Genomic DNA, 19273 nt, shown 5'->3' with positions numbered 1-19273 from the left:
GCGTTGAACGCATGTCAGCGCCTGCAAGACTCTAGGGATACTTCACGCATTGCGCCAAACAGTGCGGTCGGCGCGACCCGCATACTAGCGCCTTTAAGACTGCATGAATACTTCTCGCATTGCGCCAAATGCAATGCAGTCGGCAGTCGGTCAGTTGGCATGAAACGCATATCAGCCAGCACTTTTACAAGACTGAGAAGATACCCGGATTGCGCGCACTGCAAAATGCGCGCTTTAATCGTTGTTTTTTCTCGGTGTCAGACCAGTGGCATAGCTTGAATGATCGATCATCGATATTTCCCCATTTGAAGCTGTTTAAAAAAACGATTTTTTTTTGTTACATGTCTTCCTCAAATGTCATATGAAAAATCTGTGAATGTGTAATGTGATTTTTATGCCATTTAACTAACTAACCTACCACAAATTCAACAGTTTCAAGCGATGAACATTTTCCAACGCCCATACGTTGGCACCAAACCCTTGTTTAATTTCTGTTGGTAGCTGCATGAAAAACTTTCAGAGAGGCAAAACTTTTTTTCTTCAAAAAGTTATGAGCACTCCAAGTAAATTAACTTCGAAATCTTGTCTCATCTTTTTCCGAGAAGACAAAGGAGGACTTTTCCAGGAGGCGACGACGACGCGACGGTGGCGCGCCGCGCGGTCACCGGAGAAATTAGTCCGTTATCATCATCATCATTATTTATGATGCCGCCGACGCTGTGGTGTTGTCAGGATGTCCTGGAGGAGGGGGGAGGGGTCAAGAGTGATATGGTGGAGGGGGGGGGGGTTGTTGGGTTGCGTTACTCCCACGTGAGGTTAAGTCCGTGTTGCGACTTCCCGGTTCGGCATCCCAAATCCCCAAGCGAGGACCGCGCTCTTGTTTCGTCTCGCGCAGCGGTGCCGAATTTCCACGGAATTATGTCGGGTTTGCGTGGTGTTTTATCAGGAATTCGCGCGAGGTGGCAACGCTGTTTTCGCGGTTGTAAGTCACGCCGAGGCGGGATCCGCGGTTCCAGGTCCGGATTAGGCGCCGTGTCGACTTGAGCAACGTTGCCAATTTTAAAAATTTATAGATTTTTGGGATCGCAATTTGATGGTTGAATCTTTTAGATTACCGGACGCATTCATTGAGGCAAATTTAGGGTAGATTTTACCATTCTCTGACACAGTGATACGTCGAGTGCAGTTCCGATATCAGTATCAAATGCGATGTTTTCTCTTGGAAAAAACACGCCTTTATTACGTTGAATTTGTTGGTAAAAATTGGTTAGCGAGTGCTTTAATCTCCTGACAACAGAATTGCGATCTCAAGATTCGAGAAAAATGATCAGTAGCTGAAAAAATAGCGCCGATCGATGCGATACATCGCACGCCGTTCTGACACAAAATATGGCGTCCATCGAATCACCTTAAGCGAGCTTTCATGAGCGATCGACGGATGCTTGAACAACGGAACGTTATATTTCGAAAAACAGTGTTTCGGAAGTAGTTATGATGAAAGTTGATTATGCTTCAGAAATACTTCGCATCTAAAAATACTAATTTTTATGAATTTTTTTTTTATTTTTGCGCAGGGAACCCATCATTTTACGTGATGAAATTGACGACAGATCCAGTGGTGGCCGACCCGAAAGACATGAAGCAAGAGATGCGGCGATTGCTCACGAAGATCAGAGCTCTTAAGATGCAGCTCCTTCAACTGAACGCTCTCGCCCAAGAATACGGTAATACTTTTATTTGTGGTGATTAGTTTTCGATTCGGATGAAATCATTCGCTTCGAGAGTAAGAGACGCACGACATTGCAAAACTGATAGAAACAACTTGAGTTGTATCACTGGTACAAAAACCTCTTGCATGGTTCAAGAGTGCAGTTTCTTGTCGCCGGATTTAAGAGTCTGGACTCTTGTTTCAATGCAAAATCCGCTTGAAACAAGAGTTCAAGACTCTTAAATCCGGCGACAAGAAACTGCACTCTTAAGTCAATGCACCGCGGCATTGGTCCAAGAGGTTTTTTTCACCAGTGATTGTTTCCTATTGGTTTTTGTGCGCACAGTAAGAAATGGTACTAAACGTTTTGTGTCGATATGGGAAAAACCCAAAATAACTTAAGAAGGATCTTCAGATTTTGTGCAATACATTCTGGGTACGATCTAAATATCTCAAATTTTAACTTTTAGGTGAATCATTTTGGGAAGATCTAAATTTCAGTCTGTAGACAAACCATTGAAGAATGTTCGTGCAGAAAATGAACCTCTAAAATCTTTTTAAATCCTCTAAAGTCAGAAGTACTGTTGCCAACTAACCATCGATATCGATGCGATACGTTGAAATTGCTTGTAAAATGGAAACAGTACGTTTGACTTCATTTTAAGATTTTGAAGGAAGATTTTTCGGCAAGAACATTCTACAATGATTTATCTAATTTAGATTTTCCCAAAATAAATCACTTCAAGATTAAAATTTGGAATATATCGATCGTGCCCCGGACTTCCAGTTTGAAAATTGCAAAGTTGCTCACCATCACCACCCCTTAGAGATCATTGCTCCCCTCAAGGAAATTGTCTATTCTAATTAGAGGAAATCTCATCCTTACCTTAGTATGTCAATATATCCAACTGTACTCAAGATTAATATCAACTATACTTCTTGCACACCCTGTGCACTCTCCCCACTCGCAATACAGGTACTCCAGTTAACGGTGTAGTGGCCAGATACTCTGTAAAGTACCTCAGGTCGTCTATACTCATCGACAGTATTTGTTTCGGCGAAAAAGTCCTTTTTAACACATCCGGTCACAATTAGTGACGTCTAATCAACGTAAAGTTCCAAGGAATCCTCCATCGCCCATTCAAGTGGAGGCGAACTCTGTTGATTCGAAGTGAGATTCGCCTTTTGATCGAGCTTACTGCTCGTAGATTGGCCAGTTTACTCTGTTTGTTAGTAAAGTCCCACTTCCGGTTCAATTATTCCGATCCTGTTCTGGTATTGCTTAGATTGGACGGATAACGGGAACACTCGCGTCAACCGGCGCACAGTGGGTTTGAGTAAATGGGAGAGGTCGAACAAAATTTGGAAACTTTAATCATTTATAACTCCATTTATAAAAAAACTTTCAGGTTCTAAAAGAGGATCCATTGCGGTTTTCTCGTGACATTTTCTTCAAGAAACACCCCTTAAAGTTTAAAATGTGGTGATATAAAATTAAAAATTTGCGGTTTTAGTCAAATATTTCATGTCCGACTTTTCTAATGGAGAATTTGCATGCGAATTTTGTATTGCTTCATCTGAAAGTGCTGAAAGAGCTGATTTCACAGTATTTTTTTAAATTTTTTTCTGATTTGGGAAATAGTATAAAAATAGATTTAAAAGTGAGAAAATACACCGCCTGGTCGGCCTAGTGACATCGTCTGGCAGCATTTCCCATTTAAACACACGTATTTTAGCATATTAGATCATTTTGTCATATCTTCACCAATAAGTGTTCGACTCATGAATCAAGGGTATCCTCGTGTTCAGTTCACTCAGTAGTGTCACCTAAACACGAAATTCTTCAAATTTAAGACACCTGCAAATTCCTTATTGTGGACAATGTAAATACAGAACTTCGAGCAGATAAGTATCACGGTATCGAGTATGTTTTTTGGCCTACTTCGAGAATTGAAGGCAAAATATCACTCCTTTGTGCTTTCGCGCATGTAAATTTTACTGCTTTCAAATTTTTACGCTTGATCATCCTGTGTGAAATTCAGTTCGCTTAGTAGTTATCTATCACTTAAACACGAAATTCATCAAATTTCAGACACCTGCAAATTCTCTGATAGAGAATTTGCAGACTCGATCCACTGTGCGGCGTGAACAAAAGCTCAGAATTGACTTTGCACGTACGGTGATTGGAGGCAGTTCTTCCAACAACAAAGCTCATCTCCATTTCGACATGAGCCTTGGGGAGCTAAAAGTCACATGGACTCGTTTTGAAATTTAGCCCCGCCCTTACGTCAAAGGGGCGACAAATTGCGAAATACGCAGTTAAAGCCCGGACCGCGGGAGTAACGGAATTTATTCATGTACCTATCTCGTCACGATTCGTGAAAAAACCGACGAACATCAGAGAGTTCTGTTACGTCCGAACGTTGCAGGGTTTTTAATTGCATGCGGAATCCTTTTTTAATCCAATTAATTGATTTGCTCTCCACGTGAGCTAAACACATAAACATGATGTTCGAACTCTGGAACTAATTCTCTGGGATTTTCTACGTATAAATGGATGGCAGGTGCACATGCATGCTTTCATAATCGACGCTAAAGCTACACGTTCATGTGCCGTACTGATCAGTCAAAAAATATTATAGAAACCTCGCAATGTTATCTCTGCCGTGATAGCGAAGAGAGCAGTAAGTGCAAAAAGTAGTAATTATCTTGATGGAGCTCAGCCATTGAACGGTGAAGTTTGCGCTAGGCAGGCACTAGACTAAGATACAACTATACGTACTTGATGGATGTGCTTGTTGCGTACTTAGAAATTGAAGGCGTTCCGCCGTTCTAATCCTTTCAGCGCGAAGAGGAATCCAAGTCTTCGACGTAAAGAAGAGTGTCGCAGACCAATGATCAATGTTGGCCACTTTCCAACGTTTTTATGCAATCTTCTAGAAAATCTACCTAGTTTTTTATGTTTGAATAAAGATGTCTAAATGTTTTAGCACTGAAAATTGAAAAATTGATCCACATACCGTTTACTCTTGGACTATTCGAACTTGACTACTCTTCATACATGTTTTACTTTCAAAATACTATGATCTGTATTTCATACGATATTGATCAATGTTAAAACATATGTCGACGATGTAGGTCGGCAATCACATAATTTGGGTTGCGACGTCGCAGACTTCCTGACATACTTTACTTTTTGAACGGAAAACTACTCAACGGCAATTCTTTAAAATTGCCGTGATTTTTCTTCCTTAAGCGAAGAAAATTCTGCAAAAACTTCAAGATATTATGTCAATTTATTCTCCTTTAAAAAATAACATGGAGGTGGAGATTTTCAGACACCGCAAACCAGTTATGTGATTGCCGACTTACGCCGTCGATATATTATTTTTATGCAAAAATTCCAAGACAAAATCATATATTTTACAGAATATTCTATCCCTAACTTTTCACAAAATCAAAATGCTAGATCCAACTTTTTGCCTACGATTGAATGAACTTCAAAGTGTCTCCGATTGCACTGAAAAAAAAAAATCTCGGTGTATTTACTAAGGAAAGGGTAAAATTACCAAGAATTCAGGGCTCTATTTGATCCCAGTTTTTTCTTGGTAAAATTACCATTTATGGAATTGGTAATTTTACCGAGAAATCTCGGTAAAATTATTGAACTTTCTCGGAAATTTTACTGGACCTTGGTAAAAACGCCAATATTTTTTATCGACTGTGGTAGAACTACCGAGATAAAATTACAAAGTTACCGGGAATTGATTACTGATGAAAGTGGTATTCTTACCTGAAAAAAACAGTATAAATACCGGTTTTTAGGTAAGCTTACCAGTCTGTCTTGGTAAAATTACCAATAATTTGTAAAAAAAAAGCGAGATGGTAAAGGTACCAACGGACCTTGGTAAAAACGCCGAGAATTCTTTTTCAGTGTGTGACAAGTCCAACTTCTTTTTGTTCCAGGTCTCGCCCTGAGTTCCGATCTGAAGGACCCCCCTCTGGACGCAACGCCTGACTGCGAGTCCCTGCTCAAGTCCCAGATCACCCAGGACCTTCCCGACCACATCCAGCTCAGCAACGAGTTCGAGGTCTCCCCCTTCAACCACTTCACCACCACCCGCATCTACCCCACCGAGCTGGGCCTCGGCAAGCGCGTCGTCGAGAAACCCCTCAACGAGAAACGCCGCGACCTCCTCAACGTCATCGAAGCCTCCCTGACCCTCCTCAACAAGAACCTAACCTCCAACCGCTACACCTTCAACGACTTCCAGGAGGGCATCTACCGCACTCTCCCATCAAGCGGCACCCACTACGAAGTCTACTTCCGGCTCAAGAACACCACCACGAAGAACTTCAGCTACGTCAAAGTGTCGCTCCTCAAACCGTTTCTATCTGTGATACCCCTCGCTTCGGACCTGGTCGTCCAAGCGAAGGGCGAAAACCCGAAGGAACTCGTCCACGTTGTTCTACCCATCTCGAACCGGTTGAAAACCTTCCAGAGATTCATGGATAAATTCATTAAAATCGGGCTTCGGATGGACCGCAATGTGTTATTGACGATTGTGTATTTCGGCGACCCGGGTTTGAGGAAGGCCGAGAGTATAGTTACCAAGATTATCAGTAAGTTCAATAGTTTTAATAACATCAGGCTCGTGGCTGTGAACGAGACGCTGTCGCGGGTCCGGGCCGTGGAGGTCGCGGTGGAGGTCCCGTGGCCTTCTCTCCATACGAACAAGGTGCTGCGCGAGCTTGATGATGTGCTGCTGTTCGTGTGCGACGCGGATATTGTCTTCAGCGCGCGGTTTCTGGACCGGTGTCGGTGGAACTCGGAGCCGGGAGCGAGGGTGTACTACCCCATTGTTTTTAGCCTGTACAACCCTCATGTTATATACACCCTGCAAGGGAAGCCTGTGCCTTCGGAGACGGACCAGTTGGTCATCTCGAGGGATACCGGGTTCTGGAGGGACTTCGGCTTCGGCATGAGCTGCCAGTACAAGTAAGATCATATTTTCATGTTTTTTAATCCTAGTTGGACGTATTTGAATCAGTGAGTTCGAGAACACACCAACTCGGGTTTTTTTCGATTTTCACGTTTTACGGTTTAGTAACACTTGGATAGAAGCACCTGCACGCAAAAGGAAATTTCGAAATTGCAATCGGAAGTGCTCGAAACAGCGACGGGAAAAGGGAAGAATCGAAGTGTTTCTTTGGAAAAACCAAGTTTTGGCCATTTCAAGGGAAACAGGTGACCATCCAATTTTGCGGTTTTCTTTTTTCGGTTCAGTATACCTTGTACCAACAAGTTATATAAATATTCAAGCGTTATAAATTTTTCGAGGCAGACTATAAAAAATCAGTATCTGAAAGTCGGTGGGAACGATAACACTCCAACTCGGAAATTTTTAAACGCTTAATCCTCTGTCATCAAACATGGTGTATCGATGTCAACTTGGTGCTTTACAAAGTCTCTAAGTACTTGTCCTTTGGCACTAAAAAGGTTTTTCTTAAACTAACTTCTTCGCCAGCTGCGCAGTTTTAGGTGTTTCCTGAATAATTTTTTTTTCCGAGTTGGCGTGTGTTCGAACTCACTGATTAATTTATGCTAAATGGAACTATGTTCAAGTGCACTTGACGTGCATGGGACGTTTCAGGGTGGTTCCAACCCCCTTCTTGGCCGAGAAACTAACAATAAATAAAATTAATAAAAGTCGAGAAACCCCTGAGACCCCCATTGGAGTGAGGATTTAAGGGGTTTCTTGATTTTGCTAATTTTATGTTTCTTAATTGGACGTATTTCTATCAAACAGAACTATGCGCAGAGGAAAAGATGGAGAATGCTCGTTGTGGTCGGGCCATAAGAATGAATATGGGAAATATAAAGCGCCGGTGACGTCAGCGGCAACGATGAAAAAAACGACGACCGGGCCCGTCTTTAACTCATGAGCCCTGTTCACAAGGCTCTGGCTCACAGTTCCGTTTGCTGAATTGGAGAAGCGGGATTTCACGTTCTGTCAAACGGGAGTATGTGCACAGTGTAAAAGCCGTGGGCATGTATCTGGAGCCTTGTGGACAGGGCTCATGAGTTAAAGGCCGCCCCGATCGTCGTTTCTCTCGTCATTGCCGCTGACGTCACTTGCGCTTTATATTTCCCATTCATTCTTATGGCCCGATCACTAACGAGCACACCCCACCTTCCCCACGGCACATAGTTCTGTTTGATAGAAATACGTCCAACTATTGGTCAAGGAATAGGTTGAGACCAGTTTTCGAAACTCACAGGCGCCAACACGCCAAATGCGCCTAAAAAATCGGCCATGGCGCCTAAAAAAAAATGAAGGCTCTGCGCCAACGTGGCCCCTAAAAATTGCCCCCTAAAAATATGAAATTTCATATTAGGTGATTATTCAAGCATCACAAGTGAAACCTTTTCTATCCTTCACGATTTCATCATTTGTGCTCTTTTCTTCCCTAAGTTACAAGTACTTACTAGTTCTGCCACGAAAACATCTTGCGTCTAACTTTTCACTAAATGCGCCGTAATATATAGGCTAAAAGTCAATTTGGCCCCTAAAAAATCTTCAATGGCGCCTAAAAATCGGGCTTGATTCGCCGCATGGCCCCTAAAACTCAAGGGTGAGTTTCGAACACTGGTTGAGACCTCCCTCAATACGTCCCAGGCATTCTGTTTGCCCATTTTTTCGCGTTTTTCCGTGAAATTATTCGGGCTACATTTGTGTAATATTCTAATCTACAAGCTTCAAAACTCGATTCTGGAACCAGCGGAACTGGCCCATTGTGGCCCTTTCCTCTGTGCAAAAGACGTGCATGCATTGATCGAAGCCATTTCCACGACTCTAAGGCTGACAACCATGCCGAGTGCTCAGAGTTCAGGGCGGGGGTGACCGGAATAATGAGGAATACAGGGGGTGTGTAAACAAGCGATGATGATTGGGAGTAGACTTGACACTTGACAGCCCTCTAGCGGAATCCAGTCCAGTCGAGTGGACCCATAGCTGCCAGATCGAACAGAAAACTCCATAACCCCCAAGGAAATCCGCAATTTCTCGGTCGACCCGGCAACCGTGTGATAGGAGAGTCTGGCAAAAGGCGAAATCGAAGCGAACTTTGTCGATGATGAATAAAACAGCCGCAGATGCAGGACGGTACGGCTCGCTGACTCCATTTCTATCTGTGAATGTGAGTGTGCGAGGATATTGAAACATTCGCACCTGAGTCGCACATTTTCCCTAATAAATGTGAAAGTTTCCTACAACTTTCGCGGATCATTTTGATGGAGTTTAAAGGTGCATTCACGGTTGTTCCTTATTCAGCTTCTTTCTCTCGAGAAACCACATATTTGGTTTAATCTTTGATCAACACTGGAAAAAAAACACATTGGATCTTGAGTCCAGACTCTTGAAAACAGTGACAAGAAAGAGGACTCTTGATTCAATCAGATTTAAGCTTAAATTAAAAGGAAATCCGCTCAAATTAAGAGGCTTGGTTCTTGATTTAAGCTTAAATCTGATTGAATCAAGCGTATTTTCTCTTGTCGATGTTTTTTAAGAGTCTGGACTCTAGATCCAATGTGTTTTTTTTTTTTTTTTTTTTTTTTTTTTTTTTTCCAGTGAAGGAAGGAGTCCTTTAACATACAGGGTTATTCAAAAGTCTCGCACCACTGGCCTTAACTTTATTTCTTATTATGAAATCGACTTGCGGTTTAAGACGTTTTTCCTTATATCGAGGGGGAAACTTTTTTAGGCACTCTCCAGTTTTTAATCCCCTCAGCGGAGGGCAACTGAAACATTTTAAATGGACACCCCCCTCATGGCCAGTGGTGCGTGATTTTTTAATAACTCTGTATCATCATGAACAGGACAATGCGTGGTTTCCCGGAAGAAGGAACGTGCATTGGTGGATCCAGCAAATTGGCAACATTGTTTTCCCCCCATTTAAACCTATGGAAATGTATCGAATCTTCGAGGGCCCAGGTGCTCCGACAAGAATCGAGTATTCAACATAGGTTTAAATGGAGGAAATTCGGTGTTGTCAAATCGCTGCATCCGCCTCTGGGAACGTGACCCCATTCCGAGTTTGCAAAATTGACTCAAACAATTTAATTATCTACAAGAATGCACCTGTGAAATTTTAGTCAAATTTTTTCTGATTTTCGCAGGATATCCGAGGAAAAATACATGAAATTTTCGGTTAGATATGCCCAAGATTCTTCTGATAAAATTGCGATTCGCGAGGAATAATTTGGCAACTCAGAGATGTAATTATGCTTGATTCTTGTAGATTAACTAAAAATAATAAGATCTGTCTGAGCAGCAGTTTTCTACGCTCATTATTAACCGAGAAATCGCGCTTCGAAAAATTAGGTTTATGACGTCATCCACCGCAGTGGTGTTGCCCTTGGTTTCTTCCACCTTGCTTTCATCAATCAGTGAGACACACATTTGCCTGGTTACTCAACGTAAAACTCGGATGAAAGCAAGGTGAAAGAAACCAAGGGTGACACTACCGCGGTGGATGACGTCCTAAACCGAATTTTTCAAAGCGCAATAGCTCAACGTCGAGAGTTGCTGTTTGAACAGATTTTAATATTTTTAGCTGATCGACAAGAATCAATCATTAAAATACGATTCTGAGACCAACGCAACTGCTTCGTTCCCTTCAGCATATTAATACGTCTAATTGGATCGCATTCAGCGAAAAGAACCCAGCGCGATTACAGTGTTGTAAAAATTTTGCTCCTTCATAATTATCTAAAAAATCTCCTTAAATAGCAAAAAGTTTTTGCGGCCTACCAAAAAAACGTTAATTTTAAAGGAAAATAACTGTGCGAATATTAATACTGTACATATCGACGGCGTAAGTCTGCAATCATATATCTCGTTTGCGGTGTCTGAAAATCTCCGCTTCTATGTTATTTTTTTTAAATGAGAACAAATTGATATTATTCCTTGAAGTTTATGCAGAATTTTCTTCGCACAGAGAAGAAAAATCACGGCAGTGTTAAAGGATCGCCGTTGAGTAGTTTTCCGTTTCAAAAATAAAGTATGACAGGAAGTCTGCAACGTCGCAAATCGAGTTACGCGATTGCTGACTTACGTTATCGAAATGCTATGATTGAATAAGCCCGAGTTTTATGATTCTGATCGTTTATTAAGCACGGGAGCCGGTTGCAACAGAGTCGGGTTGGGTTAAATTAGGTCACGCAACTAAACTAACTTAACGGCAAAGCGGGAAGTATCACTCGATTCGAAGGCGCTCTAATCCTGAGTTTGTACACGCTATGTTAAGGTGATTCGACGCCATATTTTGTGTCAGAATGACGTGAGATGTATCGCATCGATTGGCTCTACTTTTTCAGCTACTAATCATTTTTCTCGAATTTTGAGATCGCAATTCTGTTGTCAGGAGACTAAAGCACTCCTTTACCAATTTTAACAAAGAAATTGAACGTAATAGGGGCGTGGTTTTTTCAGAGAGAAAACATCGCATTCGATACTGATATCGAAACTGCACTCGAATGCGATATTTTCTCTCTAAAAAAACCACGCCTCTATTACGTTGAATTTCTTTGTTAAAATTAGTAAGTGAGTGCTTTAGTCTCCTGACAACAAAATTGCGATCTCAAAATTGGAGAAAAATGACGAGTAGCTGAAAAAATGGAACCAATTGATGCGATATATCACATGCCGTTCTGACACAAAATATGGCGTCCATCGAATCACCTTAAGCTCGGGAGCCGGTTGCAACAGAGTCGGGTTGGGTTAAGTTAGGTCACGCAACTAAACTAACTTAACGGCAAAGCGGGAAGTATCACTCGATTCGAAGGCGCCCTAATCCTGAGTTTGTACGCGCTATGTTAAGTATTTTTTAAAAGAAAAGGGGAAGTTGCACGATCTTGAAAACACTGTAATGTTCCCGTTTTGCCTGATGGGATGCAATTAATTGAATAATTCTGACTAGATTTGCCAACGATGTTCACGTCTCTCGTACCTCTCAAGCGGTCAAATTAAATTCCGAGCCACGTTCCGTGCCGGGAGTTACGGGCCGTCGATTCGCGAGGAGGGTGATTTTCGCCGGGGAATTCCGATTGGTAATCGTTTTGGGGAATTGATTTGAATTGGGGGATCCTGGGGGGCACCGCGCGGTCAATCGACTGATGGCGGTCGTCGCTTCACCAGTCAAATTGTATTGTTAGGGCCGGGATGTTTTATTCTCGGCCCTTGATTGTTTCGCGTACGAATTTAACATCCTTGGTATGCTGCCGTGTTGAGGAAGAACGCCGTATGAACATTCGAGAGTTGCCAAATTTCCTCCGATAAAATGTTTATTTTTTAGGAAAGTTATGGACGTTCTTCCTTGGAATTTTGAGGAACTTTACAGGTGAAATTTGGAACGAAATCATCTGAAGAATTGGAGGGAAAATATTTATAAGTTGACCGAGAAATTCGTGTTTTATCAAGGGAAATTTGGCAACGCCTGAAGGTTCATACGGCGCTCTTCCTTAGCACGGCAGTATTACCTTCCAATCAAAGATGGAATGAACGGACCGCGTTCAGCAGAAAGGAACCAAGCCACATCAGCTATTGCCAAATTTAAATGGGCAATTTAATTTTTTACGAGAGAATTTTAGTGCGGATTCCTTCGAAAATTTTAAAAAATTTACCTCGAACAATGCAGAAAATTCACTGAAAAATGTGCATAACCGTTTTCGTGTAAACAATTAAATTTGGCAATGGCTGATGTGGCTTGGTTCCTTTCTACTTGATGCGGTCGAAATTAAGCTCAGCAGGCAGGAGGAAATTCCCCCCCCCCTTTTTTTTGAAAAAAAAAAAAGATCTGCTTATCGTTGGATTTCTTTTTTATCACGGAGATCGGTAGATCTCCCCGCCAAGCTAAAAATATAAATATAAGGAGAACAACCAAATAAAACCTCCCAGAGTAAGACCGGAAAACGCCTTCAAACGACTCTGCAGCAACCACACACACGCGGGGCGATAACCCGATAACCGTCGGCAGACGGTATACATTACAGAAAATATTAGGAATTGCCGATTTTCGCTGCTTTTTAACTTTTATTACCCCGTAGCAAAAAAACTACTCAAAGGATCATGTTTAAATTTGGCATGATGATTCCTCAAGATTCAAAGGCCATACCTTTTGGTGTCTGATGTTTCAAAACTTATTATTAACGGAGATATGACGTTTTAAAGATTATAAAACGCCACCGGACTTCCTTCGTTAATTGCCGATTTTCGCTGCTTTTTAACTTTTATCACCCCGTAGCAAAAAAACTACTCAAAGGATCATGATGAAATTTGGCATGATGATCTTTCAAGATTCAAAGGTCACAATTTTTGGTGTCTGATGTTTCAAAACTTATTATTAACGGAGATATGACGTTTTAAAGATTATAAAACGCTACCGGACTTCCTTCGTTTTCTAGAACTCCTGGCCTGGTTATAGCTGCCGATTCTCATTGTTAGTACGCTTTTTTTATCAAACCAAAACAAAAACACTTGAATAAACTCATTCAGTGTCAATAAAAGAGCAATTTGGGAATTTATTCGGAATATATTAAAGTTTAGCGGCTTCTTTCATAAGTTCCCGGGTCGTAAGTTATTTCTGACGCTAGAGTTCGCATGCCATTACGGCACGGCGGCCATTCGTGGTTTTGTTATTGTTATCACAGGCACAGAATATATAGGCTTCACCAACAGAAGGCTCACTCCCAGCGTATCTCGGTCGAAGAAGAAGAACACACCCAGAAAGTAATGTTTACATTGAGAACCTAACCTAAATCTGCTGACTTTGTCCTCCCTCGTGCGTGCTGGGAGAATGAGCATGAGGATTTTTGAAAATGACGAACGAACAGTTTAATTATTAACGCGAAACTTTTCTTTTGTTGTATGATTTTGATAATTTCTAATTTCAAGTTGCTGTTATGTTTTTTTCATCTGTTGTCTTGGTGGTTAAGTTGGTTATCCTAAAATGTGAAGTGATGTAGTTCGTTTTTGGGCCAGTATCTCTTGCGACGAGGAGAAGCCCTAAAGGTATGTGTTACCTAAATTTGATTACCATGTTATTAATTTTTCTCAAACTTGGTTCCTGAAAAACCTTACGCTATTGTCAGTGGATGAATACACTCCCAAATGGGTTTTTTAACCTTAAGATGATTCGTCAAGCTCAAGTGACGTGCTAGAACTGGCATGCGTTATATTGCATCGATCAGGTTAAAAATCTCGGCAGATTTGGAATTTTTAGCACAAAAACGGACGTAAGCCTCTGCACGTTAGCCTAAAGAATCATTCTAAACCCAAAAATCGACAAAATTCAGAGAAATGAAAGCAGGATAGAGTTTGGAAAAAAACATTGCATTTGACACAGAAATCGGTAGCTGAATTGAATGCGAGGTTTTTTTTCCGAACACTATTCTGCCTTCATTCTCTGAATTTTGCCAATTTTTAGGTTTAGCATGATTCATTAGGCTAATGTGCAGGGGTTTTCATCCTTTTTTTGGCTAAAAATTCCAAATCTGCCGAGACTTTTGACCTAATCAATGAGATATATCGCATGCCAGTCCGACCACGCCACTTGAGCTTGACGAATCACCTTAATGATCCATTACTTAACCAGCTACTGTTACACAACTAATTTATCTGATGAAATGATGCTCCTGGCAATGATGGTTTTGTGCATTGCTGATAGGTAAGTAGCTGTGCTGCTTCATTTTAAAGCCAATCCCCTTCAATCTTTTGGATCTACAATATTTTAAGGTGACCCTTCCAATAGACTGACATATTGAAGGTCAATCTTTCCCAAAGTTTGTCAGTATTTGTGGCTAGTAATCTTTTCAACAAGGAAATAATATGAATGAAATGCATTAATGAAGCATCCAGCCCTCATCTGACTGATAAAGATTCTGGCAATTTAACCTGGGAAATGTCAATCACTCTCAACCTTTCCAGATGTAATCGACTCTCTCTAGTGAATTAAGGGTTAATTATGAAGGGACCAGTGTATCACCGCATGGCTTGCACAAGCCCTGTAGGTACTTATTTTCTCTGGTGGTTGAAAGTCACCACTGATGCCTCAAAGTTGTTCCTTATCAGTCTTTATGATCGCATCCTACTATGCAACTGTGATTAATAATGTAGATGAAACTTTAAGTTCAGAATAGGAATCATGTCAAAAGAGATACTAATTTGTACCTAATTAATGTTTTCAGATGGCTACAAAGAGGCAGGCAGCACTAAGTCAACTTGCCAGAATGTAAAGTAATATCCCTATCTACTAGCAGCTCTCTAGGAAAGTGAAGTCTTACGGTAAGTGTGTCACAGTTTGTATGCAACATTTTCTGCAGTACACAACAAAAAAATAGAATATTTTGGTCCTTGATCTTGGCAGATAAATTCAACTAAGTACAAGCAACTTCAATGAAACTTGTACTTACATTTAAGAAGCAGTCATTCTGCCTACTTTAAACGTTAATTATTGGGAGCTTGGTGGATTTGTAATCTCACGTGGAAAGCCCTGGACACACAATTGCATCCAAGGCTTGTCCTTCAGATAAATACTTCTACATTTTGTGACACTGTTTTACATGGACTCAGTGCCCAACACTGTAAGTATCCTACCGGTCAAAAAATTTGTAAATTTTTCAGCCTAAATAGCAGGTTGTAAAACCTGTAAATAGCCACTTTAATAGCTACCTGTATGAAATCCCTCTACTCAGCTCTTCCAGCAGATTTGCACCAGGGTTACTATCCTACCTCCCATCCTAGAATGACCCTGTAAAGTTATTAAATTCAGCATTTGTACTTATCTATGCAGTATTTCATTAAAGTTAATCTTTCAATTTTTCTTCTTTCAGGCGTAGCCAACGATGTTAACTGCAAAGCAACGAAGGGCCTGCGCCAAGTGTGGACATAGCAGCAGTAAATCATCCCGGTCTTTCCATCGAATTCCTAAACCAGGAGGAGCCAATACGGAAAAGTAAGCTTTCTCCTGTCATTTAGTAAATATTAGTTGTACAAATTGCTTGCGAACCAGCAGACATTGAGGTTGTTGCTTCTTTTAAAAATGTGATACCTTTTTTTTCAAACAAGGCTGCTATTAGCATTGGAGAATTAGCAACAATGCAAAGCAAGAATTGATATTCATCAGCTGATGTAGTTTCGTCTTGCATATAAGCTGTCTCTTCTGCCTCTTTTGTTCTCTAAATTAAATCGCTTCGGACCTGAACTTTCATCACTTATTTCTTTTAAATAAAGGGAGCAATTGATTTTAAATCTTTTCCTTAAGGTAATTAATCAAGTGGCTGATTTGTTAACTAGATCTGTGTCGGTTTGCAAATCCAAGGAACTCATTGTGAGACTGGGACTCAGACTTTAGCAAGATTCAAATCTGGAGTTCCAGACAAAATTCTAGTCAAACTTTGTAGAGAGAATTCTAGTATAAAAATTGCTTTGTACAGTTTGTTTTAAAATGAGGTCTGGTGAGGTTTTTCTCATCTGTAGCTAAAAATGTTGGACCTGCATGTTTTCCCAGGTAGCATCTTTTCACAATGGAATTAATTTCTGGGGAGGCGAAATATGGCAATGCCGTGAGAGGAAAAATTAATACGCCTTATATCAGCTGATTTTCTTCATAACTGCTGCGCCCGAATCATAAAAATATGCACTGCTACAGAATTGTTTCCTTTTCAATTCTAATTTTTGAGAGGGCGTGATGGAGAAATTGCAACAGTGCGAAGCACAAATTAATATTCATCAGCTGATGTAGTTTCGTCTTGTATAACCTGTCCTTTCTGCCTCCCTTGTTCTCTAGAATGAATAGCTTGTGCCCCAAACTTTCATACCTTATTCCTTATTTCAAACTTATTTCTTTTCTTGAACTGGGTCATGTTCAAAAGGGACCCCACAGCATTTAAAACCCGTAGTAAGTAAATTAACATACATTATTGCAAAATTCCCTTTACTTCTGACAATATTACAAGTAGCCTCCACAAACTACTCCTTTCATGCTAGATAGAACCCAGATCTCTAATTTTGATCATAAGTTTTCAGTTTTTACACCTTTCATATCGTTACTAATCCTTGTGTACTTTCCTTTGTTGCAGATGCCGTCAGTGGGCAAGTTGGCTTTACCCACAAAGTAACTGGGAGTCTGAATCTGATCTACTGGCCCTGTACAAAAAGTCGAGAGTTGTTTGCTCAAGTCATTTTACCGAAGCAGACTTTTCGGACAATGTGCGACGAACACTGCGTAGAGCTGCTGTACCTCATGTCACATCCACGGATAAATCTGCCACTTCACTGATTGCAACCATTGAGCCACCGAGTTCTATTGATGCTGCAAGCTGTGGATCTTCACAGCAGAATGGAGAGATCGGCATAGAACTAGGGCCATCCTCTGAATCCATCCTTGGTTATGAAACCCATACTTCTACGCTACCGCAAGATACCATCATCAGCAACATACCATTTCTCCGCTTAGTAAAATGACGTAACATTTGAAATTTAGTTTTGATAAGGAGAATGCTGATTCTTGTTACCTACTTGTGTTCAGAATTCAGTCAAATGTTTGTACATTTTTTTCCATTCAGAATTAAATTACTTTCCATTAAAAGCAATGCCTTTGGAGTATCATTTATTTACGCCACTCTCCTAAGTACTTCTTTTTCCAAAACATCAACTTTACTCCTTCAATTCTAAACGGCAAGTATGTACTTAGAAATATCAGATCCTGAGGAGAATTCAATAATAGTACCTACCTGTCTCTAAGGTTTCGAAGGTTTCAGATAGATCTACCTGATCTAATAGAGGGAAAATTGAGAGTAAGCTAATTTTTGGCGGAGTATTCTAACTCTCCTTATGCCATCAAGCACTGTTTGCTTCTAAAATCAGGTGACTACCGATACTCTTGAAACGTTGATGGGTGAAATGCACAAATTTAACAATTTCAGGGCTTTTTTAGTTTCCTTTGGTACCTTCTACTTTGATTTTGGTAAAATGAGCATCAGTGTTCATTCAAATTTGTTATGAATAGTCATGAAGATTAAACATAGTGCTTTGTAACAACGTCCAAGTAACAATTTTCGAGTTAAAAAGATAATTGAAGATAGGAAATATGAAAGAATTTGAAATCTGGTACACATGCTTTAAATTTATTAAGTCATCATTTCATCTGATCATTTCACAATCAGCCCACATTAATGAACACACGTTGAATCTTTTTCATGGATTAATTTTAATGAGAGTAAAATCAATTGATTCATTAAAATTATTATCGTTGCGTATAATTAAACTCGACAAAACCCGATTCGATTTCCCATTTGAGAAGCGTCAATTCAAATAAACCGCCGTTCACTTTATTGTAATTGTTGGCAATCTTGCACTCATTTGACAACAATGCAGACAGCCGGAAAGTACAAACAGTGATACATTGGAGTTTACGGGAGTGAACCTTCTGTTGGTGAAGCCTATATATTCTGTGTCACAGGTGTTCAGTGTCAATGTCAAGTGTCAATTATTGTCAAGAAACGTGTGAATTGTAATCGTTTTAAAGTTATTAATTCTTTTTCTCTGTAGTTCATATGTTGCTATATGTGATTTAGTCCTAAATAATCATAGTTCAAGCACTTGAAGCTTCCACCGGACCCCAATCGTCTTTGAGGAAACAGCTGATACAGACTACAAACCTAGAGCCCCTTTACCTATACTGTTGCTATGCCTTGACTAAGCCTTTGTTTTCTCTTACTTATTTTCATCATAATCATGTACCTTTATACCATCATGAATTCTGAGTGGAAATTTTCGGAAGTGCGTGGTTTACCTATTCTTCGGAAAAAGTTGATGGTGTAGCCACATCCAAACATCCGCGTCTCAAGCTCAACTAGGTACTAGCCATAAAACCCCATGGTTTATTATTTCATTCCTACTGTGCTATCTACACGTGATTTATAGGAAAGGAATACCTCTTTCTCTCAGGTAACTTATCAAGCATTATAAACGATACCCTCACTTGATCGTCATTCGCCGAGTTGGCAGCTGGTTTCCACAAGCGCAAGTTCTATCGAGTCAATGTTAAGCACTCGACACTGTATTAAACTGATTTGTGACTATGACGATGATATTCTTCTTCGTCTTCCAGATACTGAACATGATTTACTATTAGTTTTCAACGTGGCCTCTAAAATCATGATCATTGTCTGCATTGAAAGTGTTTCGTATCGCTCATGAAAATCTGTCTTATTCTAGTAAGCGTTGCGTTGTTGGGCTCGCTGAGTGTATGTTTCTATAAAGCTCTTGTATTGTTTTTGTCACAAGTCGCCAATGGTGCCATCTGTTATCATGTATTAACGCGTTATTAAGTGGTGCTGATTCAGAGCTGATCAGAAAATTGACATTAGTCTCAACATGCGATGAGCAAGCTCTAACAGCATCAGGCGCAGAACTGATTGCATAATCAAGGACTTTGTTATCATGATGCTTTTCTTTGGGTTGGTATGTTAAGTGCCTAAACTTCTTTGAAATCAAGATGTGC

General features: G+C 40.5%; 2 protein-coding genes across 2 annotated transcripts in view; both read left to right on the top strand.

The window, feature by feature from the left end:
• The window catches only part of Csgalnact (Chondroitin sulfate N-acetylgalactosaminyltransferase), a 183979-nt gene that overhangs the window by 119708 nt on the left and 44998 nt on the right, over window positions 1-19273 (top strand). The window contains exons 3-4 of the mRNA XM_019047971.2: window positions 1575-1724; window positions 5675-6707. Coding sequence (XP_018903516.2) covers window positions 1575-1724; window positions 5675-6707 — 1183 coding nt within the window. The remainder of the gene's footprint in view (window positions 1-1574; window positions 1725-5674; window positions 6708-19273) is intronic.
• On the top strand, window positions 13499-17360 carry LOC109041969 (uncharacterized). The gene is made up of 4 exons (XM_072304085.1): window positions 13499-13779; window positions 14955-15051; window positions 15600-15721; window positions 16848-17360. The coding sequence occupies exons 3-4, from the start codon at window positions 15612-15614 to the stop codon at window positions 17230-17232; spliced, it is 495 nt and encodes a 164-aa protein (XP_072160186.1). The 5' UTR covers window positions 13499-13779; window positions 14955-15051; window positions 15600-15611; the 3' UTR covers window positions 17233-17360.

Source organism: Bemisia tabaci, chromosome 9, assembly GCF_918797505.1.
Source record: "Bemisia tabaci chromosome 9, PGI_BMITA_v3".
Lineage (NCBI taxonomy): Eukaryota > Metazoa > Arthropoda > Insecta > Hemiptera > Aleyrodidae > Bemisia > Bemisia tabaci.
The sequence above is the reverse complement of the archived record's forward strand: the minus strand, read 5'-3'. Positions and strand labels throughout refer to the sequence as shown.

What these genes read in the sequence shown, in the direction of transcription:
- LOC109041969 (XM_072304085.1), top strand. Translation starts at nt 15,612, where the DNA reads ATGTTAACTGCAAAGCAACGAAGGGCCTGCGCCAAGTGTGGACATAGC. An exon ending in GGAGGAGCCAATACGGAAAA is followed by an intron (nt 15,722 to 16,847) that starts GTAAGCTTTCTC and finishes CCTTTGTTGCAG; the next exon opens with ATGCCGTCAGTGGGCAAGTT.